Genomic DNA, 23,925 nt, shown 5'->3' with positions numbered 1-23,925 from the left:
GTGAGTGATGGGTCAAGATCGGCTTATTTAGAAAATTTCATGATTTTGAATGTTAAAATTTTAGTTTAGATATCTCTATTTATATGTATTAAATAAGTTAGTATGCAACCCAAAAAAATAAAGTTAAGGCACCATGAACAGTACAATACAGCTACTCAGTTCATCTCTAGCTAATAAACAGCAAAGAAAGAACAGGAAACTGTGTCTATGTTGGGCAGAGATTTTTTTGGTACTTTCGGTGGAGATGTTTTAATTTGTATATTTAAATATACGACAATAATAAATAAAGAGGATTTGGGTTGTTGTGGACTACAGGTTGAACTGAAGATGTCCATCAATGATTTCAAAAAGTTAGACAAAATGCCGATTTCGTGCATCCATTTCTTGATTGATACTGTATCATATGATGTATCATATGGCAACATCATCACTATTATTTTCCTTTGCTTTGGCTTCTTTCTTTCTGTTTTCCCCCCTTTTCATACTGATGAGGGGCTCCACTTTTTGGGGTTGGATTCTTAAAATAATGAATACTCCTATGTTATGAGAACTCTATAATTAATGGAGGAGTAAGCAAGATTTCTATTTTATTACTTTGGTAACTGTATGACTTCATCATATTATATCTTTCTTGCAACCAATAATAAGAAAAGAGAGACAACTTTTTCGCACATATCTGTCTTTACGCCCAATATTTCTTTGCATAAGACGGAAAGTGAGAAATGAGGCAGAGTAGAGATAAAAAAATGTAAAAAGTATTCAACAAGTGAGATGTTATAAAATAGAGCGTCTTTCTTGCACACACAACATATAAAGTAATAAAGTAACTCGAAAGATTACGTTTTTAAGTGCAATATGATTATTTTAAGGTGACCCTTAATCTAAGATTACGACATCAGTTTGTAAATGTAAGTTAGATAATCTAAGATTACCAATTGTAGTAGACTTGCACGGTTGGTCTAACATTTAAAGGTAATAACTGAAATTGCATTTTGATCATTTAAGAGTCATTAAGACAATTTTGGCCGTTAGTATAAACATAGGAGTAAAAACCAGGAACCCAAAAAATTGTTTTCTTACAAGCACCTAGCAGTACATCTTAGAGGAGCAAAAAGAACAGCCACACTGAATCTCTTAAAAAATAGGCTACACCCAACTCAACTAACAATGGATTCTAACTTAAATTTATGGTAAGAAAGATATGTGTTTAGGATCTAAGGAATTGTGCTTTTTATCAGGACAAGTTTCATTTGATAGCTGAGAAGCTTCAAGCCGTGCTAGATAGAGGCTGACTGCAAAGAGTACCGAGGCTTGGCTTCACAATCCCCGACAAATTAAGCAAAATAGCTAATAGGAGAAATTTTAAAACTGATTTCAGATAAATAGCCGAGAACGTTTAGTTCAGTAATACAGAAAATTGAAATGAGATAGCCCCACAAATGAAAAATACAAAAATAAAAATAACAAACCAATTATGACGTAATCCTCCCTTTTAAATTAGATTACAACAAAATTTGACCTAACTAAATATGCTTACAAGTTCGTCAGTTGCTCCATTCTAATCTAGCAGACAGCGATTAGGGTTTTTTATGCAACAGATCCCAGGATAATAATGAGTCATCGGTGTTGAGTGTTGACGAAAAAGACTAGGTAAAACAACTTTAAGGTCATCTCATAACAGACTCTTTCACAAACGCTCGACCACCTGAACTGCAATGGGAAGAAATATATTCAGAATCCATGACAAAATCTCCTAAAGAGTGTATAATGGTGAACCAAGATTTTCTGACTCACTTATATTCAAGGTGAATATTCATAAATCGAACATTTTCTTTGCTCTGTGTCAATGTCACTGAACCTTCAATAAGTTGATCTTGTTCCAGCTCAATAGGATCGTAGAAGTATATCAAAGTCTGCAAAATATATTAATAAGATCAAAACAGCAAAAGATGCAACTTCGAGCACAATATTCCAGCCATCAAATAACCATAATAATATAAACCAAACATGAATGAAATAAAGGGAACATAGTTCAGTGTCTGTTCAGGGTTCCCCTTCGCTTCTGTTTCATTCAATTTCAAACCTACCCCCCACCCCCCTATTTTCTTTTTTTCTTCCTAAATCCTAGCTTTTATTTCTAACCAATCATCTAGAACACTAAAACTATAACCATGTAGCTGGCATACAACACTAAAATTTCGTAGTACACACCACTGAACAATGAAACCAGAACCACCTATTGAAAATGGAGACTGAATATATGTAAATATTGCACCTGCTGCCAATGTGTTGGAGGGTCCTCAGGTGCCGTGGACAGGACCAGTGCTTCATTTGGATTTGTTCGCTTTTTTCTCTGACTACCATTCACCTGATGATTCTCAATAATTGGTGTTGACGAATGATAATTGGTTGGTGCTATTGCAGGCCCATTAAACTCAACATCAAACCAAAATGCAAAACCATGTAGTGGAGCTGTAGAAAACAGGAAATAGATTTCAATTAATGCCAGAATATTACAAGAATTCATTAAATACAGAATTATTAGTTTAGTTCGTAAATTGGACGAGAACATATAACTGTGAAGACAAAAGGGAAGACAAAAGGAAGTACCTCGCATCATGGAGTTGAACTTAAACTTTGTTGTTACAGTTTCTAATTCATTGATGGTAACAGAATAACTATCAACATATTTCACCTGTAATAGCAAATGATCAATTTCTCCAGAATTGATACTACTACTACTACTATCTTGATGGAAACGATGAAACACAACATGCATATAGACGAGCACAATTTTTTTACACATTTGATCAAATACGGCATTTTTGTGATCTAAGCATTCCACAAAAATTTAAGAAATGGTGCAAACATTGCACCATCACTACATGCTAACCAGTTATGTTCAACAATAGCTTGTTTTTTGTTCCTTTAATAGGAGTAAATGAGTACAGAATGCAGAGGCATTGAAAAATGCATCCTCTCAAGAACAAGGTAGCAACAGCTAAAGCCTAGAGGAGTTAGCTAACTAGTAGGATCAAACTCTTTGGATCCAAATATCTTGGGAGTTTCATTCCTGCAAGTGGTCCTCTATTGGTAGGTCTCCCATAAATACTACTGTAAGACATCACAAAGGCTTGTGACTTTCCTTGACTTTCGAAGGAGGCACACATGTGACACGTAAACAAAAGAAAAGACATAAAACTAAAGACAATAAGAGACAGTGGAATGCTCACTACTCTACATATCTCCCAAAGAGCAGTCAAAGTAAATAGTGGCAATAACACAAGCGTACCCACCACATGAGGCCATGTCAAAACATTTTCGCCAGATATGGTCTCGACTGAAGGTTCCTCAAATGCACACTGTTTAGCTAATGATAACATGGCGGACACTGCAAGCGAAAACAATATTAAACAATTGTTAACAAAAGCAATAGATAAAAGCAAGTTAAATATTTACAGACTCCTGGACTCTGGTAATAGTATTAATGCGTAAATGAAGGTTTAATGTACAAACTTGGAAAATAGATCCATCTTTTGAAATTTCTAAGGAACTAGGTTTATTGTTTCATTAGCAAAAACCTAGAACTGAACAGGACACACCTCGCAGCATGCAAGGATGTGTGGCTAAAGTTTACACATCCAAGCGAAGCAGGAAACAATATAATCATTTAAATTTTCATGCTACTAACCCAAGTTCACATGTGAATAATTTTAGAATGCCTTCTATTTGCTTATGCAGTGGCAAAAACTGTGCCAATAGTTTCAGACTGAAAGGAAAAACAATAATAAAATTTTAATTCCTAGTCATTGAATTAAGAATGGGTAATTGACAGGTAAATTTCTTTCTGTTTTGATAAAAGAATAACACTTAAAGATAACTGTTAAAAGGATAATTGATGCAAACTGGTTATTTAACAGAGAATGAAAGAACAGTAATGGACCAATAAGAGAGAAATGAAGGGAAATGATATAATTGATAAGAAAGGAAAATCAGTAGAATGGATACTCTACTGCCACAGAGATGGGCTCCTAGAGAGGTAAAGCTCCCCACCCATAACAAGCAAATGATTTCTACAGATACCATCTCTCTCCCTCTCCCTGATTCTTACTATAATAGACTTATCCCTACTTGGCCAACCCTCTCTGTTCTCTCTCAGCCACCTCAGCTCCCTCACCTATATTCTTCTTAGTCTTCCTCATGTAAACACTCCAAATAATGGGTTTGGCCAATTGTTGGACTAACTGGCCCTTGGGGCCCATTTCCTACCATGGTCCTAAGACTGCCCCTTTCAAGAGAAACAAACTTGTCCTCAAGGCTGAACTTAGGGAATTGACTTTCAATATTAAACTCTTCCTCCCAAGTAGCATCTTCTACTGGCTTTCCCTTCCATTGTTGAATCAGCAGTTGATTAACAAATTCTCCAGCTTTGCTCACTATCCCAGTTGCCAGGACTGTTGTAGGTTCCTGTGTATTGGCAGGATTACTCTGGAGTGCATTCCTCTTTGTGTTCTGATTCTGTTCTATATTTCTGTTGTAGGTTCCTAACATATCATAAATATAGAACAGAATCACAACACAAAGAGGAATGTAGCACAAGCTCACTGGAGAGAGATTAGAAATCCGCGTGCACTGGTAGTTGGAGAGAGGCCGGAGGTTCAATGAAGTGAGGAACAGTGCTCGCAGGGGTTCAGACTTGAGAGAGCTGGGAGCAAGAGACATTTCTGTTGAGGGGGAAATGAGAGAGTCAAGAGGCCTGGGTTCTCTGTTTTTGACTTAGTTTTTTCTTGCAAAATCCCCGAATGCCATAAGAATAGCCCTTGAACATTTCAAATTTAAGGGCATTTTCAGCACTTCCAGCACCCATTCCTATTGCACTGCGATATCGCACCTCTGGACACGACATGGGCCGCAATAGCGAACGCTTCGGCTGCTAAACTTGCAACGCGATGCAGTTCCCCATAGTAGCAGGAAGTCGTGTCGTGATGCTCCGCGGCGGAGCGATAGCGTGCTATTAACAACTTTGCAGCATAATGATTTCAATTAGGAACAATCAAACATGGGAAAGAAAAGATAGTCCGTGACAATGACCTTGAAAAACGAAGTTAAATTAAAAAGAATGCTAGAGTGCAGAGAAACTGTCCACCTATTATGTCAGTGCACTGCTTATTTCTAAAAGCAGATGACATTATAAACATTATGAGGACTGAGGAGTCCATTCACAAAGACAGTAAATGAGCAAATACAGCTTTAGCATCCAATTTATGTCACTATGAAGTGCAATAATATAATTAGGGAATCTCAAAAACAATCTGGTATGTCATATAAGTTACTAAACAGTGGACTCACTATCAATTCCATAAACATTGCGCCAAAAGTCAACGCTTTCACTGTATCTGTCAGTATGTGTAACAGGAGCCATGTACAACTGGAAAAGAACACACCAAGAGGTCAGCATTATTTTGTGCAAGATAAACTGAATCCAGTAAATAATGAATCCCCAATCACAGTCAAGCAACATAAATCCTGTTAGGTTTATGAATCCTTATTAGGCCGGGATAGTATGAGACAAAAAAACATTTTAGAAGAGGTATTCACTGTAGTTTAAACAATAAATAATATTCTTCATAACAGTAAACATAAGTTGGCATACCGTTGCACTTGAAGGAAGAATAAGACCGCCAGGTTTGAGCCAACGATCTCTGGCAGTAATAACACTTCCAAGCATACTCTAAAAGAAAAGAACAGTATTCAAACAAATATAAACCATAAAAGTGGATGTACTGTAAAAAGCTGAGACAGAAAAGGCCATGGCATGCTCATGTGAGTATCATATTAGACGGGAGCAGATCATTTATTTTGGTTCCTCCACCAAAAAGACAGATCTCAATAAATTACAAGCATTGCTTTGCATCTCTATAGATGGAAACATGAAATGGAGATAATATGCCTGAACTTTTCTCCAAGACAATTTTACGTACTGATTTGTAATCCAATGGAAACATGAAATGGAGATAATATGCCTGAACTATTCCAAAAGCTTAAACTTTTGGGTTAAAGCACATTAATGGTTTTATATATAACATGCTATCTCACACAACTTCTTTGGACTAAAACCATGGATAGTGCACAGGTAAAGCGTAAGTTAAGTTGTGCAAAAATGTAACATTTTCAGAGGAACAGGAGTGGTAAGGATTGAACTCGTGATCACTTGTTCATAGAACGTTTCACACCATGTCATGAACCAGCTATGCCAAAAACTAAGCTTTTGAGTGAAAGCACACGAATGGTTTTATATTTAATAAAGAAGCCTTTTTCTACTAGGAAGGATCAAATATATGGATCAAATGAACCAACTGTGTTCTATCAAAACCAGGTCTTGAAGAGAACATTCTAACTTCAATATAACAATACTTTAACTAAAAGTGCTATAGTCAAACTATACATTAATTAATGTGCTCTTAAATTGTATGAATAACCTTAAACATCAAACGTTTTGGAATGGACGGAGTAGAAACAAAAATATTCACTGGTATCTTTAAATCTATTTGGTCTATTGTCTAAACAGTGATTTAAAAGCAATATTGACGAAAGCAATTTGTGAAAGCAAGGATTCCTCAACATAGATAAACAAATACCAAGAAAGTGGAAAAAAAATGAGAATAAACACAAGCATCCAAACTCCAAAGATTTCAAGATATAGAAATCCAAACAGGTTTAGCAGTAAACAATTTATCTTCAAACTTAATACATGACAGGACACTATGGCTTCATATGATCTAAGAAAATGCTTGATTGTTGTTTTAATTGTTAATCCAAGAAAATCAAAATCAGAAGGCTCCATGTTTATTTACAATAATATAATGTTAAAATAAAATTCCACAATCAGACTACTCAAAATAAGAAGGTTCCAGGCAAAGCAGATTTGGTCTACCTACCTTTTCATACAAAATTCATAACTTCTAAAGGGTGTTTTAAAAAAATTACCTATGCAGTTTTGTTTTTCCCAAAACTACAACCATCAAATGGCATTCTCTTTTTCTTTGCATAGTCAATCATTGTTTGTAAGCCTTTCCACATTCATCTTTTTTATCATGATTAAAATAGTTTTTATTTTTCAATTTCAATTCATTCAAGATATTAAACTATCAGCCCCCTCAGAAGCTAATTTATGGTTTTCCTCCACTGGTTTCATCATAGTTTATTTTAGCTTTCAACATTCAATAATATTTACTTATTCAAAGAACCAAGAGAATCCTAATACACACCTCATATAGAAGCATATAGCCCATCCATTCTGAAATTATAACATCCACCTCTTCATTAATTTCAACATCCTGCAAAAACCATAGCCTAAGGTATATATAAGAAATACATAGCTTGATCCTAGTGTGACTATAAAGTTGACAAAGGGAAATTATATAAAAGTCAGAGTAGAATCTGCAAAAATATATAAGTTGACCCTGAACAATAAATATTTATGGTTACAGAGATAATTTGCTAGAGAGAAAATTCATTGTAATGAATCTCCTATATTTGCATGTTTCTGCTTCCATCCTCTAACCTTATTTGCAACGATATTAAGAGATTGTAACATACAAAAAAAGTCACCTAGTTTGTAATCACTAATATTCACCCCATGGCGATTATGCTTTTAAAAAGGGACTAAAAAAGTGAAAATTTTCTAAGGGACCATTTTAGATTCAGGTATATAAGTCAGGGACCAGAAACATATTTAACCCAAGATTTTAAAACTCACTAAGGGTATTTTTGTCTATTTAAATATTCCCCCACATTTGGAGGGGAGAGAAAATTGGGTTATGAGGGGTTTTGGCCCCCTCCATCCCCTCCTAAAAACTGAATCAAACATGATAAGTTTAAAAAAACTCTCCCTTCCCCTCCAAACCACTATGTAAGATAGTGAATTATGCCAGTGTGTGAAAAGTAAATGAATGTGCAAACTAGATTAGATCCACTTGTAATTTTTTATTAATATTCTTCCATATTTTGAATTAGACAAGTTATCTAGTTTTGTTTATTAAAGTTATTGTTTATTTCTTAAATTATAACCTTTTGCCCAACGGTTCAAAAATAATAAACTTTTACCAAATTTATTTATTAGTTCAGTAAATAATTATTTAGTTTTGAAATCAATTTCCACACAATAGACACTCTACTTCAATTATATTACTTGACTATATACTGAACTCACTAATTTGTACCAATTACTTTGTCATCTCAACCTAAAATTTTGCAATTTAATTTCAACTACATATCCAATTAGTTTGGACACTACAGAGGCCAAACATCATGTCAATGTTTAGACCACTGCAATCTGAATAAACTACAGAATCTTTCAAAGATTAAATAACATGTATTGTTCAGAAGAGCCTACCTCAACTCGTCCATGCAATACAACGATAACATCAGACAGGTTATTTGCTTTAACAACTTCATTTGCCTGCTCACAAAAGAAAACAATTAATAGATACTAATAACTGAGGTAAAAGATGCTATTAAACATAAAAAACAACTCATCTGCAATAACAACCTCAACCATTGAACTTATAAGGAGTATGATAGAACCCAGCCAAATCTGATATCATTCAATGGTAAAACCCTAATTCCCAAATAGGAATTGAGGGAAAGATACAAGGAAAGGGATCCCAAACACCCTCCCTAGAACCAGAGAGACCCAACGCTCTCTAAACCCTAATTCCAAAGTGAATACAAAGATACCCAATAGTCTCTCTAACTCACTTATTTATACTCACTCTCTAGTTATGCTAAACCTAATAAAATATAATAATAAAATATAAAATCTAATGCTGACTGGATAATAGATACTAATAATAAAATCTAATACTAACTAGCTAACCCCGTGTACCTATCAGAGAATCAAAAGAACCAACTCTGAGCTCTAATCGTCCCACAAACAAAATGAGATTAAATAAAATTAAAGCAACCACCAAACTATAGGAGAAGTGATATAGGAAGAAGAGTACTCTTCATACTACTACAGCACCAGCTGTGATGTCACAATTATGGCTCACGGTAATGTAGCATGGTATTGTAGACTATATAATTCTCAAGCTGATAATGGTATATATCAAACACTGCACTCATACAATATAGCCCAAAAAGCAATCTGACATAAATCCTAGCCACTCGTTGCAACCCAATAGGGTCAGTTATATTTGCACAAGCTCCCTGGGCATGAGCGACAGAAATGTATCAAGGCCTCATTGAAATGCGGTCAAAAGTTCTGCCATCATCCCCACACCCCCCCCCCCCCTCAAACTGCATATAATACATAAATAGAAAGTAAATTTCAGCACAAAGGGCTTATCTAACCCTATTCTAAATGGTGTGTTGATCAGGGCCTAAGGTTGAGCACCTCTGATTATAAAAAAAAACTTTAGTATGCATGCCAACCACAACAAAAAGGGCCACATTTTGGTAGTACTACTACTGTTGCTTATTGGCCAAATTCCATAATAATTAAATAAAGCTGATAGAATGAAAATTATGATCCTCGACAATTACCTGCAGGGCAATGTCACTCGCATCAACTGCATACACCTGGCAAGAAAAAAATTCCAGTCTCGTTCATGTCATACACTGATAATGTCTCGAAAATATTAATGTCTTAATTTCAAAGAGTATGAGTCAGCTACCACACTTTTAGATAAAAGTACTCAAGATTCTCCACAATTTACAGAAATAAAACAAAAAGAGTAGAGAAGAACTAGAAATGCAGGGCAAAAAAGTAACCTATGCATGATATAGCTACAGCAGCCACTGCCATCACTTCCAGCTTATATAAACATTATACAGGTGCTAAATCTAAAAAAAATATCCTCTACAAATCCCAATTTGAATAATTGAGTGATCAATCAACAAAACACAGACTATATGCTAGGTCTATCTAACCGTGAAGAAGAATCTAAAAGCAAACATTCTTTTTTTATATAACAAACATAAGAAAAATACAACACCGAATGTGAGTTGGAAAATGAAATAAGGATTTTAAGCAAATGAAATAGCTTTGTTTTTTATTTTATAAAAAAATTATTAAATAAATATATAACAGCAATTTTGTATATAAACTAAAAGAGTCAATTCGAGTGATCTTACCCGCTTCGCACCGGCCTGAGCACAAAATATAGAAAGGATTCCTGTACCGCATCCAACATCAACTACAACCTGGAGGCAGACAGTACTTCAGGGAGATAAGGAAAAGATGTAGAAATTAAAACAAAACAAAAAAAAAACAAATCATAAGCCATGGGTTGTTAAATGTACAATAGCATAACACCTTCGTCACCTACTTCAGTTGAAGTTGTACAAACTCCAAAGTCCACTCTTTTGGCATGAATGAATATTAGTTTTACCATATTGCAATATGCAAGAATTCACAAAAAAGGTAAAAAATAGGAATTTCAATTTTAAAAGGTAATATAAATTAAACTTCTACAATGTATATTTTTAAATTTCAATTTTCTTTCTCTACTATATACAGTTTTCTAATTCATCTATCTGTTCTTCATCAAATGATCTTCCATTAGATCAAGTTGAATGATGGCAGTGTCCTATCATAAACTCTGTCTAAAGAAGAGTCATTTAAATCTACTTCTTTTTAAATGATTAGGCTTAGGCCTACCGTCCTTATAGGTCTCTCTATACCGTTAACTATCAGAGGACCCTCCATCTGATCTACCCTCCTTATTGAGACTTCTAAAGATCTTCTCCAGACATTCCTAAATCAAAGGCAAAATAATGAAATCAGACATTCCTTATTGAGACTTCTAGGTCTGTCTGACAGTGTAAAGTTTTTCTACACCGTCAATCAATCAGATTGTAAGATGTGTCACGTCAATTAATGAAATTAAATAAAAAAAAATTGATTTTCTCACATCCTTGAAATCTGATTGGTTGATTGTGTAAAAAAAATTTACCCCGACCGTCAGTGCAAAGAAATTAAACTCTTAATTTATCCAAATTAAAGTGAGCCTGTGGGGAGTTAATTAAACTCTAACCCAAATTCTCAAGTAAAATATATTGCACTGCAACCAGCTTCTTCCATGCAAATGAATCAATAAACAAAAAGTTTACAAATCAATTTATAACCCAATATGTGTGATTGATATATTACTTTGCCTGCAATAAAACTCTGATGCCGCATGATTGCTTCCCTGTAAGTTTCAGTCCGCACACGATCCTGTTCAAAATAAAATGAAAAGCTAGCGGCATTGTTAAATTGAATAGCAAAGATAGAGCAAACTAGGGTTTAAGGGATTCAAAATTTCACAGATTGTGAACCTTGATCATTTCCTGGTGGATACCGAGGTGAGCGTAGGAATGGAAGTAGGCCATGTCGTAATCGGTGCAAGGAGGACGAGGTTGGTCGGTGTCAGAAACCCTAACGGGAAGGGGACTGGAAGAGGAAGCACGTGACCTGCGACTGCCACGGCGGACTCGCTCTCTGTATCGGTGGTTTTGGCCGTACACCATTGCCGGTGGCTGCTGCTGCTGCTGCTGCTGCTGCTCGTAGCCGTTGCCATTATTCTCCTTACAGAACATCTCTCCCTCCCCTCACTCAACCAAGTTCCACTCCCTCTCCCTCTCCCTCTCCCTGTATGTTTTTGTTTTTCAATAAAGGATTTAATTTTATATATCAAGGGTTTTTTTATTTTTGGGATATAGAAAGGGGCTTTTTTTTTACATCAACGGTTAGGGTTTACCGCAAGGCACGGTTGATAGATAGTTAGACTTCTCATCTAATCTAGGGTTTAATCCCAGAACGGTGTGTGGAGAAGGATTTGATGGGAGATGCATACACACTTAATGTGATCTTCGAGTCTTGAAGGGGATCAGTCTCATGAATAACAGATGTTGAGATTATCGAGAAACAGAAAAATATATAGAAAGTTTGGAAGAAGCTGAAGGGTTGAAATGAGGGATCTCTTTCTAGAGCGGGGAGAGAAGTTCTCATTAAAGTTGTAGTACAAGTTACTCCCTCATACATTATATCTTAGGGCCCGTTTGGTGTGACGTATAGTATAAGGTCTGATAGTATAAGGCCTGATAGTATAAGCCCTGATAAGTTTCTTATACTATAGAACGTTTTGTCATACATTGTATACTATATCGTTTAAATTCATAAAATCTTATATTGGGTGAAGTATCCAATAATGATAGATAATAAATGTGGTTATACGGTGGTGACAGTGATAATACTGAATGTGGGGGTAGTGGTGGTGGTGTCAACTGCGTGGTGGTGGCGGCAGCGGTAGGGTGCGGTGGTGATGGTGGTGGAGGAGGACGGTGGTTGTGGTGGCAGTAGGGTGTTGGTGTCAGTAGGGTGGTGGTGGTGGTGGTGGAGGAGAACGGTGGTTGTAGGGTCGTGGTGGCGGCGACGGCAGCGGCGGTAGGATGGTTGTGGTGATGGTAGTGGAGGAGGACGGTGGTTGTGGTGGCATAAGGGTGTTGGTGGTAGTGTCGGTGGCGGTAGGGTGGTGGTGGAGGAGAACAGTGGTTGTGGTGGCGATAGGGTGGTGTTGGTGGTGGTGGCGGCAGTGGAAGGTGGTGATGATGGTGGTGGTGGAGGATGGATAGTGTAACATCCCGATCTGACGACTGACATCACGGTAACAACACGAGTCTTTTCAGTGCACTTTGTCCTCACTCGCGTGAAGAGAATCATGCGGTTGATTACCGCAGCGGAATAAAATTCCCTATATGAGAAGATCTTGCAAAACACATGTTTCAAAGTTCATGTTGCAATCAAACACGTAAAGGAGTAATAAGGATTACCTCTTGAAGACAGTTTGGGCAAACAAGACACTGGTAGCCTTGTCTCTACAGAAGTCCACGCGAACTCTCCCACTAGATCTCCCTTGCAGCTCTTTGTACTAGCAGAGGCAAGAGTGTGTAATTTTCTGATCATAGGTTTGAGTATCTCATGCCCTATTTATAAGCACCCACAAGGAGGCTAACCCTAATTCTTATTGGAGCCTTATTGGGCTTATCCAATGGGCTGGTCCAATAAGACATAATTCTAGTGGGCTAATTCTATGCGTGTGACCCTATAGGTATCTCTTACATATTTAGGTTGTAATATTTAAATATAAATATTAAGCTACTAGTGCATATACCAACAATCTCCCACTTGCACTTGAGCTTAATGAAGTATATTTAATATCACTAATAATGAGCGGTATCTAGCAATACATCACTATGACCTAAATATTAAGAATGCTCGTGCACCGACATAGTTTACCTTGTGACAAACATTTTATATGATTGATCCCTTTGTCCTTATATCTAATTGAACCAAGGCATGGATGTGTCATCCTTGTATGTTCAATTTATGTTCCTCGATATCCGAGAAGACTTTCCAGAAATAAATATCTCATATTTACCCTTTCTGAGCATGGCCATGCATTTCAAAGTCTTACTCTATCAAGTGGCCTGTAGATATTTACTCCCGTTACATAGGAGGGACAAATCCTATCTACATCACTCACATTCCTCCACATGATTCGTGTTATACCCAATTATCACCTTTATAGTTACCCTGTTACGGGTAATGTTTGACGACATTAAAATATAAGACTACTCATGTAGGAATCGTAGTGATTTCAAGTCAAAGGATTGCATATACCATTGTCACAATGAGAATCGTTTATGACACTCACGTAACGATCCATGTTACGTTCTCATGGTGGGTCATCCAGCACACCATTACTCTTAATGTGTGCCCGCGTGAAGACTTCACATCTCATGTCCAAGATCTATGAGATTTAGATCATTTAATCATTCACGCACTAGTCTTAATATTGCCCAGATATTAATAATGACTAGGGACAGCATTTAAGAATAGTATTTTGTAGAATCTCACAGTTAAATCTACTACTCACCGTCTTACAAATTTGTATATACTATTCTATGGACGTTAATATTCTTTATAGAAATATTAAACTGAAATGCCTTTATTAATAATAATAAAATGATACAAAATGTGTCCAGAACATATTGGATCCAAGTGCATATAATAATGGTCTACCACTAGAACTAGAGCCAATCAGGCATAAGTTTAATGCCTACTGCGCTAGTGTGACTTTCATGCTTCTGTTGTGCAAGAGGCTTAGTCAAGGGGTCAGCAACATTATCATCAGTATGCACTTTGCATATTTTCACATCTCCTCTATCAATTATTTCTCGGATGAGATGAAACCTTCTAAGTATATGTTTGGATCATTGATGAGATCTAGGTTCCTTAGCTTGTGCAATGGCTCCATTATTGTCACAATAGAGACTCATTGGACCCACAATGTTAGGAACCACACCAAGTTCCATAATGAACTTCTTGATCCAAACTGCTTCCTTTGATGCATTTGAAGCAGCAATATACTCAGCCTCTGTGGTAGAATCAGCAACTGTCTCTTGCTTTGAACTCTTTCAGCTCACAGCGCCGCCATTTAAACAGAACATGTAACCCGATTGCGACCTCGAGTCATCTTTGTCAGTTTGGAAGCTAGGGTCAGTGTAACCTACTACACTTAGCTCATCTTCCCCTCCGTATACCAAGAATGTGTCCTTAGTACTTCTCAAGTACTTAAGGATATTCTTGACAGCAATCCAGTGACCTTCACCGGGATCTAACTGGTATCTACTCGTTACGCTTAGTGCATACGAGATATCTAGTCGAGTACATAACATGGCATACATTATAGATCCAATTGCCGAGGCATATGGAATCTTACTCATGCGTTCTCTCTCTTCCTTCTTGGAAGGAGACTGAGCCTTGGAAAGGCTGATGCCATGTGACATAGGCAAGGATCCTTTCTTGGAATCTTGCATGTTGAATCATTTCAACACCTTATCTATGTATGTACTTTGACTTAGACCAAGTAACCTCTTATATCTATCTCTATAGATCCTAATACCCAGTATGTAGGTTGCTTCGCCTAAGTCTTTCATGGAAAAACACTTTCTTAACCAAGTCTTCACAGATTGAAGGGTAGGAATGTCATTTCCAATCAGTAGTATGTCATCCACATACAAAACCAGAAAAACGATTGTGCAACCACTAATCCTTTTGTAGACACAAGGTTCATCCTCATTTTTAATGAAACCAAAATTTTTTACAACTTCATCAAAACGGAGGTTCCAACTTCTAGAAGCTTGCTTTAATCCATAAATGGATCGTTGTAGTTTGCATACCTTATTGGAACCATCAGGCATAACAAAGCCCTCAGGTTGTTCCATATACACATCTTCAAGAAGGTTTCCATTTAGGAAAGCTGTCTTGACATCCATTTGCCAAATTTCATAATCATGGTATGCTGCTATAGCAAGCAAGATCCTGACAGATTTAAGCATAGCAACAGGGGAAAAAGTTTCATCATAGTCTACACCATGAATTTGCTTGAAACCTTTAGCCACTAGTCTTGCTTTATAGGTATTTACATTACCATCCATGTCAGTCTTCTTTTTGAAGACCCACTTGAGAAGATCTTGCAAAACACATGTTTCAAAGTTCATGTTGCAATCAAACACGTAAAGGAGTAATAAGGATTACCTCTTGAAGACAGTTTGGGCAAACAAGACACTGGTAGCCTTGTCTCTACAGAAGTCCACGCAAACTCTCCCACTAGATCTCCCTTGCGGCTCTTTGTACTAGCAGAGGCAAGAGTGTGTAATTTTCTGATCATAGGTTTGAGCATCTCATGCCCTATTTATAAGCACCCACAAGGAGGCTAACCCTAATTCTTATTGGAGCCTTATTGGGCTTATCCAATGGGCTGGTCCAATAAGACATAATTCTAGTGGGCTAATTCTATGCGTATGACCCTATAGGTATCTCTTACATATTTAGGTTGTAATATTTAAATATAAATATTAAGCTACTAGTGCATATACCAACATCGCGCACTTCCCGGGAAAACTTCCCAGGAGGTCACCCATCACGATATTGCTCCAAGGCAAGCACACTTAACCATGGAGTTCTTATCAGTTGGGCTCCCGAAAAGAAGTTGCAACTTGTTGTTATGGGTAGTACAATCAAATCATATATGCCTTCCTCAACTGTATAGTCCATCCTTACACAGTCTCGGAATACCTCTTGTTCGGGTGCGAGATCGGTTCATTCATGTGCCCCTCCGCCTAGAAGCCTGCCAGGAGCCGCTCCTTGTCCGTGCCTCACTGCACCGGCGATCACTCCCCGCCCTTGTCGGCCCCGAGCGTCACAGATAGTGGTGGTATCGGTGGTGGTGGTGGAGGCGGTGGAGGAGGACGGTGGTTGTGGTGGCGGTTGGGTGGTGGCGTCAGTGTCGGTGGTGGCGCCGGCGATGGTAGTGGTGGCGGTGGTGGTTGTGGCAGTGGGTGGTGGTGATGGTGGAGTGTGAATGGTGATGATGGCTTATACGTCAAATCTTATCAGCCCTTATCCATCACCTACATGGTGGATTAAATAATACATCATTTTGATGTATAAGGGTGGGTTGATAGATAAACTTATACAATACAATGTTAGCACCAAACAGTGGATAAGCTCATAATGTATTGTATAAGCTTATAAAATCATGTCTAATACGGCGTACCAAACGATCCCTAACTTTATCATTCCTGATGGTTTGTGCAATCAGATTAACAATATGAATAGTAGATTTTCTGGGGCGATGAAGTTCCTCATTGTTCTATGCATTGGCTTAAATGGGACGGTTTTGTCGATCTAAATTTGAATGTGGCATTAGCTTTAGAGACTTTAAATCCTTCAATATGGCTTTGAGGGGAAGAGCTAGCGGAGGATTCACTCTTGTTCGGATTCTATGCTAACTTGTGTGTTCAAGGGGTTTACTTCCCTCAATATGATCTTTTGGGAGTGTTCTGGAAATGAACACTCAAAAAGGGTATAGGCCTCAAACCCTAGTAGAGCAAGAGTCTATTAATAGCCCAATCTTTTAAATAAGGCGTAAATGCACTTTTGTACCCCCAAGTTTATATTTTTTGCGATTGTTGATCCTGATCTTATTTTTCTACGAATAGAGACCCTAATCTTTCAAAATGTTGCACCGTTTACCCTTCCATCCAAATCCGTGAAAAACTTGACGGAACCCATTTACCTGGCCTTCCGACGGAAGGATAAACGATGGAACGTTTTGAAAGATTAGGGTCTCCATTCAAACTAAAAATAAGATCAGGGTCAACAATCGCAAAAAATGTAAACTTGAGGGTCCAAAAGTGCATTTAAGCCATTTTTTTAAATCCCTCTTTTATCCACGTGAAAGGTCATATCAGCGTGTTCCGTCAAGTTTTTTACGGATTTGGACGGAAGGGTAAACGGTGTAGTGCTTTGAAAGAATAGGGTTCCCATTCGTAGAAAAAAAAGATAAGGGTTGACAATCGCAAAAAGTTAAAACATGAGGGTCCAAATGTGCATTTAAGCCTTTAAATAAATGTCAAAAAGTCTTTTACAATGATCATAAAAAGCCCTTTTATAGAGGTTACATGGATAGGGATGACAATGGGTCGGGCTTGAGTTTTGCTATTCTCAAACCCAAACTCGAAGTCTTATACCAAACTCAAACCCAAACTCGTCGGGTTTCGGGTTTACTCAAACCCGTTATAACCTCAATTCTATGTCCTAACCTAACTTGATGCATAGATTTTTTTGGAAAACAAAACGCAACTTATATTATTTTGTTGTGAAAAAATCTTTTATATCTTCTTTGCAAACAAATATAGTATCTTGTTGTTCAAATATGATCAAATTGTTAACAAATCAAGTTGTTAACATGGTATATATAAGAGTAATTTTGTAATTTCATATATATACATATATATATATATATATATATATATATATATATATTGCCTTCACCAATACCAAACCAAATCATATTGAGTTTTACCCGTAAAATCAGGTCAAGTTCGGGCGGGCACCCACGGGTTCGGGTTTTGTTGCCATGCCTATACATGGAGCCCTAATTTTGCTACTAATGGGGCTTGTTGGGTCGTACTTCTCTCGACCCAACTCCCTTACATACATCAACCGCCCTTGGTGCTTGTCCAAAAAGGGGGTCCTTGATCTCCTAAGTCCTTACCCTCGCCCTTGGCGAGTTCCCTTCTCTTGGGTCTTATTTGTCCCTAGGCGAGTCCCTCTAGGGTATGGGGGCTCGTCCAGTCCACAAGACACCAAGCTTGAAGCATGGAAGCACAGTGTGCAAGGTTATCAGAACCGGACCGATGATAAAACCGGTGAAGGTACCGGTTCAAGGTTCACTAGTTCAACTGTGGTCCAACCGGTTGTACCGCTATAAATTAAACAATATTATACTTAAATAAATAGATAATATATAAGGTAATATTGAATAAAAATAATAGACCAAAACACTTACAATACCAATTATGTCATTGAAGCACATGAATAAAGAAACATAGAATTGACCAAAACACTTTACAAAACCAATTCTGTTATTGTGTGATGTATGTTTGATAATTGATAGTTGAATGATTCAATAATATGATATTAAGTTGTTAAAACATAAAATAAAAAACTAGTTGATAATTCATTAATTTTGCAAAAGGAACATAACATAAGAAGAATTGGAAAAGGAACGCACCACGACACCATGAACAGCGGTAGCGACTGTTGGAGGAGCACGGCGACGGACAGAGCATGGTGTAGATGTGTGGCTAGGGATGTTGTTGAGTTACGTGAAGGTGGAAATTGAAACGTGAAAACATATGTGAAAGAGAAAGACTGAAAGTTGAAATGTTTCTATTTTCAATTTCAATTTTTCAAGTTTTTTTTTTGTTCAAAACCTTCAATTTTTCATTTTTTTTAGAATCCAAACAATTGGCATGGCCGATCCCATTTTTCCAAAAAAAAAGGGAAGAAAAAAAAAACAAAAAACCGCCAACCGGCCGGTTTTCAACGGTTTGGACGGTTCAACATTGGTTTCTCATACAGGCGTTCTGTGAGTGTTTTAGACCAGCCAGAGGTCCGGTTCCCGGTTCAACCAGTCAAATCGAGCGGTTCGATTCCCAATCCGGTCGAACCAGATAGTCCGGTCCGATTTTTATTACCATGGCAGTTGTAACACCTCAGTTTCTCAACTGAGGAATCACATTAGTAACCTAACAAAGTCTAAGGACTATTCTGCAATCCCTAAAATCCAAGGGTATTTTTTTTTTAAATGAAAAGACTAAATACCATAGGGTTGGAAACGTTACACAACTTTATTTAAATAACCTGTTTCCTGATATATAGTAATAATAGTTTACAATACCATAAGTAAGGTTCAGAATAAACATGCGCACTTTAAAAGTGGCGGAAGCAAGGCTTTAATAACAGAGTTCTCATATAGAAAAAGAGACTCAAACATAATCCACAAGAAGAGAAGCAAAGCTGCTTCTCACACCTCTACTCCACCGCTTACAACTCGATCTCCAACTCGAGCAGCTAAGCCTCGGCGGAAGGATCTTCATCGCCTAATAGCGTTAAGCGCCCAAACAACAAGTAGCAAATAGAAAGGGTTAACTCCATGCCATTACCACGTATAAAAGGGAAAAACATGCTATTCAAATTTAAGTGCATATCATGGCACATAAACTAGCAACTTAATTCAAGATAGATGACGACATATATTCAATAATATAGATTTAAATCAACTATCAACAACCTCAACAATATTTTTACTCAGATATCAACAACTTAACCACATATGTTAATTCAGATATCAACAACTTAACAATGTAACATTTATTCAGACATCAACTTAACATCATATAACAGCTCAGATATCCACAACCTCCACAGTATAGAATCAATTCATATGACAATAATCTCAACAATATAACATCAAATTAAATAACAACAACCTCAATCTATATCATCTAATCAGATGTCAACAACCCCAACATTATCACATCAAACCATATATCAACGACCTCAAATCAGATATCAATAAAACCAACAAGATGAGTCAATGAATGACGTCTCGTAAGACGGGACAATGATAGGATCACACCTCCTCATCGTCACTTAATGCGCCACACAAGGCGGGACAACCGGGTGAACACAATCACCTGACCGCCGCTTATACGTCACACAAGACGGGACAACCAGGTGAACACAATCACCTGACCGTCACTTATACGCCACACAAGGCGGGACATTCGGGTGGACACAACCACCTCGTTGCCGCTTATCGCCACACAAGGCGGAACAACCAGGTGAACGCAATCACCTGATCGCCTCTTAGGCTTAGGCCCTAAATGCCAAGCCAATCAACAACACTGCCCAGACCAATTATTAATTCGGAGTAACCACATGTTATTCCTATCATCAGCGAACATAAATCAATTCAATTGCATGCCAACTCAGTTCAATGACAGAAACCAGTAAACGGCCGAAGCCTCTCAGAAAACGGAGACACACGTCTCAATAAGTTCACTCGGCCGAAGCCTTTAGAAAACATTTGGCACAAGCCTCAGAAACAGTCAACATAAGCAAGCATAATAATCATAATCCAATGCCAATCAATATAAACATCTTCATCTCAAACGCAGGCAGTGCGATAAAAGCAGGCAAGACTCAAAGACGATCTAAAACTGAGTTACCCTTACCTTCGTGAGTAGAAGTTGTGCATGGAAGTTGTGAACCTAGAACAAGGAAACACAATCATCAACACAAGCCTCACTAGAAACATCACTATCTAATAACACTGATCGAAACCGGAAAGAAAGCTTTTAAAGCTTCAGAGTTCCTATTTAAGCACAAATTGACAACGGGCACTTCGTTCGCTAAAACGAGCATAACTCGAGCTACAGAACTCGGAATGACACGAAACCAACGCCAAAATTTTGACAATTGAAAGAGCTACGTAATGGCTCAGGTCATAGAGACCCAAAAATTATTTTTGGACACGGTACCCTAACAAATAGGTTTCGGCCACTCTCAAAAATAGGGTTTCCGAACTTTTTCTTCGATCTAAATCGATTCCTAGGTATTCTTAGGCGATATCTAGGCCAGGGAAACTCTTAGAAAAATTATCGGGTCGAAAACTATCGCAGGGGTATTTTGGTCAATATTTTTAGCTCGGAAACTCAAAATCAGAATTTCGAAAAACAAATTAGATGGGGTTGACACCAACGACGATTATGACGACTAATCCTACTAACGCTAAGCTCAGTCGAGAGTTTTTGACTCAAAAAGCGGAACCTTTGTCAGAAATGGGTATTTTGAGCAGAATTGAAGTTCGGCGGCGATTCGACTAGATTCGGCGAAATGTAATCCGCTAAACATGCTCAGGGGCACGCAGGGAATAAGTTTAGACAGAGAAATCAAGTTATTTGGATAGTTTTACAAAAAGCTCAAAACTTTGAGCACAGAAAAACATAGAGAAAAGCGACAGAATTTACGATCAGAGGTAAGGAAAAACATCAGTACCTCGAGGCCTACGCGTAGCAACGAACTGTGGGACGATCAGGCAAGAATCGGCGAAAAACTCTTCTCCTCCTCCTTCCTCCTTGGCCGCGGGTTTGGGTGTGTGTGTTGGTGAGATTTTTGTTTTTTTTTTTCATTTTTCAAGCTATTTATAGAAAATGGAAAATGCGGAAAAATGAAAATTTCGCGATTCCGATTTCTCCTGTGCCGTCCTCTGTGAATTCTAAGATAGGTTCTGGCGACAGAATTCCAGAACTCAAAATAGGTTTCTTGGAATTAAGACAAACGATCCAAAGTCGGTGTAAATCTATTTTACCCGAAAAACTACTTTTTCCAGTTGATGTCGGATGAGAAAACTTCTTTCTGAAGAAAGATTGGAAACATTGAAAGAAATGGGTGTACGCTTGTGGAATCTTCGTTTGAAGCTCCGAATAGAAAAAGTCTTCATCAACCGTTTATTATAGGTTTCTTGAGCTATCAGGGTTTTGGTTTCGGCAAACCTTCGAGAATTAGAATCGGACGTTCGTACATTCCAGGGTTTCGTATCGAAACACTTATCATGGAAGGATTAAGAGAAGTTCTAACATTTCTCTGAAGATTTTTGGAATTAGTTTCCATCGTGTCTTTAAGTGCAAATTAGTCGTTTACTAACGTTTTCTCCCTAAGGCAGAAGTGAATGAACTCGTGCTATAGCCTATAGCGACTATATCACCATTCTTAATCATTCCCTGAACTTTCTTTCTCATTATACTAGTCCGAACATCAAACATAAGTCGAGTTCCACTCACGCTTAAACATAAACTTATGCGTGAGGTGGAAATTAATTAATTTATTTTAATTCTAAAATCCTGGGTCTTACAGCAGTGTGTCTTTAAAATGCCTTCGGTCGCCAATTCTCTCCAATTCCTAGTCATTCGCCTACTTGGTAAACGCCATTCACCCAGTCCACAAGACACCGAGCTTGAAGCATGGAAGCGCAGTGTGTCTTTATAAATGCCTTTCATTCTTTGTAAGTTGATCAGTGATTCCCCGGGCAGATCACCCTTTGCCCCTTTCCACCTGGTACGGCGTCCCTCGGTTTGTTGTTTTGACCAACGCGCAGGGACTATTTCCAAGTTACAAGTTGTAATAGCTTCTCCGTCAAGGGATTTGCGCTATGCTCGCCCTGGTCTTGATTTATTTCGTCTGCTTGGTTTTCGTTGCTCGCCCTTTATGGTCACCGGTCGATCTGCCCGCCCTTTAAACTTTGTCTTTTCATCACCTAATCCCTGACATTTCGCCAGAAACACATGAATTCAAGTTAGCAAAAATCCAAATATTTTCACCATTTTAGCATACCTTTGACTGCTGTTGTATTGGCACGCTAGTTGTTTCGCCTTCTTTTCGCTAAGCCCCGCGCTTTTTCACTACACGCCCCTAGGCGAATCATCATCCCTGAAGCATCACACAAGAAATCAAACGTCACAGCTGTCTAATCATAACTATTAAAGGTGTCGCGTCTTCCCAATGTAATCATCATTAGGTTTTCTCTAATCCCACCCCCCAATTCAAATGATGCGCGTGTTCAAAGGACGCGCCCCATACCAAAGGTTATAAAACCCCCTCATCCCTTCATTTTTCACTTTCGATTATCATAGGACCTGTTTCTTCCTCTTTTGCTCCCAAAATCTCCAATTCACCTCTATGTCGTTGCTCCTTGCCTTCAAGCTCTCTTCTCTATTCAGTCTCAAAACATTGTCTCCTCTGGTGAGTCCTCCTTTTCTCAACACTTTGTATTTGACTTGTGCTTCATTTTATCCTTTCTTTGCTTATTTTCTTTCAGCGATTCTTATTCCAAAGTGACAATAGGGATTCCGGTACGACATCTCTGTTAACGGAACAAAACCTGGCGTCTACTTCCGGTGGCGTGATTGTTGTCCATCCTCAACCGCTCTCACCCCAAACTTATAGAAAAAAGACCCACGCTTCCCTTCCTGAACCAATTAAACCTGCGATGATTCCCAAGGCGGTCTCCCAGCCTCCATTTATTCCACTTCCAGTCTTGTACGCGAATTCTTTGTCAAAGTCAAAGGTTTCTGCTACGGCAAGCGCGACAACCAAAAACTACACGTTGTTGGCTGCAAAGAAGACGAGTTTCCTTGGTATTGTTGGATGCCTGACGACCCCGCCGCCCACTTCTTCTATGTTTATGACTTCCTCTTCACCGACTTAGGCATCAAATTCCCTTTTTCCCCCTTTCTGCTGCGAAGTTATGAACTATATCAACGTCGCCCCAATCCAACTGCACCCCAACGCTTTGGCGCTCCTGCGTTGCTTTGAGATTGTGTGCGACGCCATAGGCTTGACTCCCTCCGTACTCCATTTTTTCTATTTTTACGACGTAGACCGAAACACCTTGATGACATCCGGGTGGGTTTCAATAAAAGCACGGCCTGGTCACCGACAATTCGCCCCTTTTAGAAGAAACG

At 38.1% G+C, this 23,925-nt stretch overlaps 1 protein-coding gene across 2 annotated transcripts; it reads right to left on the bottom strand.

Annotated features, from left to right (window-relative positions):
* Window positions 1-1,351: 1,351 nt before the first annotated feature.
* Window positions 1,352-11,642, bottom strand: LOC130737516 (probable protein arginine N-methyltransferase 6). 2 transcript variants are annotated; one of them, XM_057589306.1, is made up of 13 exons: window positions 11,323-11,642; window positions 11,156-11,221; window positions 10,138-10,206; window positions 9,547-9,582; window positions 8,396-8,461; window positions 7,269-7,337; window positions 5,654-5,731; window positions 5,350-5,428; window positions 3,297-3,391; window positions 2,611-2,695; window positions 2,276-2,472; window positions 1,795-1,913; window positions 1,352-1,710 (listed from the first exon to the last, which is right to left on the bottom strand). In XM_057589306.1, exons 1-13 carry the CDS (start codon window positions 11,581-11,583, stop codon window positions 1,668-1,670), a joined length of 1,263 nt encoding a protein of 420 aa, XP_057445289.1. In that variant the 5' UTR covers window positions 11,584-11,642; the 3' UTR covers window positions 1,352-1,667. The 2 variants fall into 2 exon arrangements, with proteins under 2 accessions (XP_057445289.1, XP_057445288.1); XM_057589305.1 differs by having other exon boundaries at window positions 1,352-1,705.
* Window positions 11,643-23,925: the final 12,283 nt, after the last annotated feature.

This window comes from Lotus japonicus, chromosome 2 (assembly GCF_012489685.1).
Source record: "Lotus japonicus ecotype B-129 chromosome 2, LjGifu_v1.2".
Lineage (NCBI taxonomy): Eukaryota > Viridiplantae > Streptophyta > Magnoliopsida > Fabales > Fabaceae > Lotus > Lotus japonicus.
This window is presented reverse-complemented; position numbering and strand designations above follow the sequence as displayed.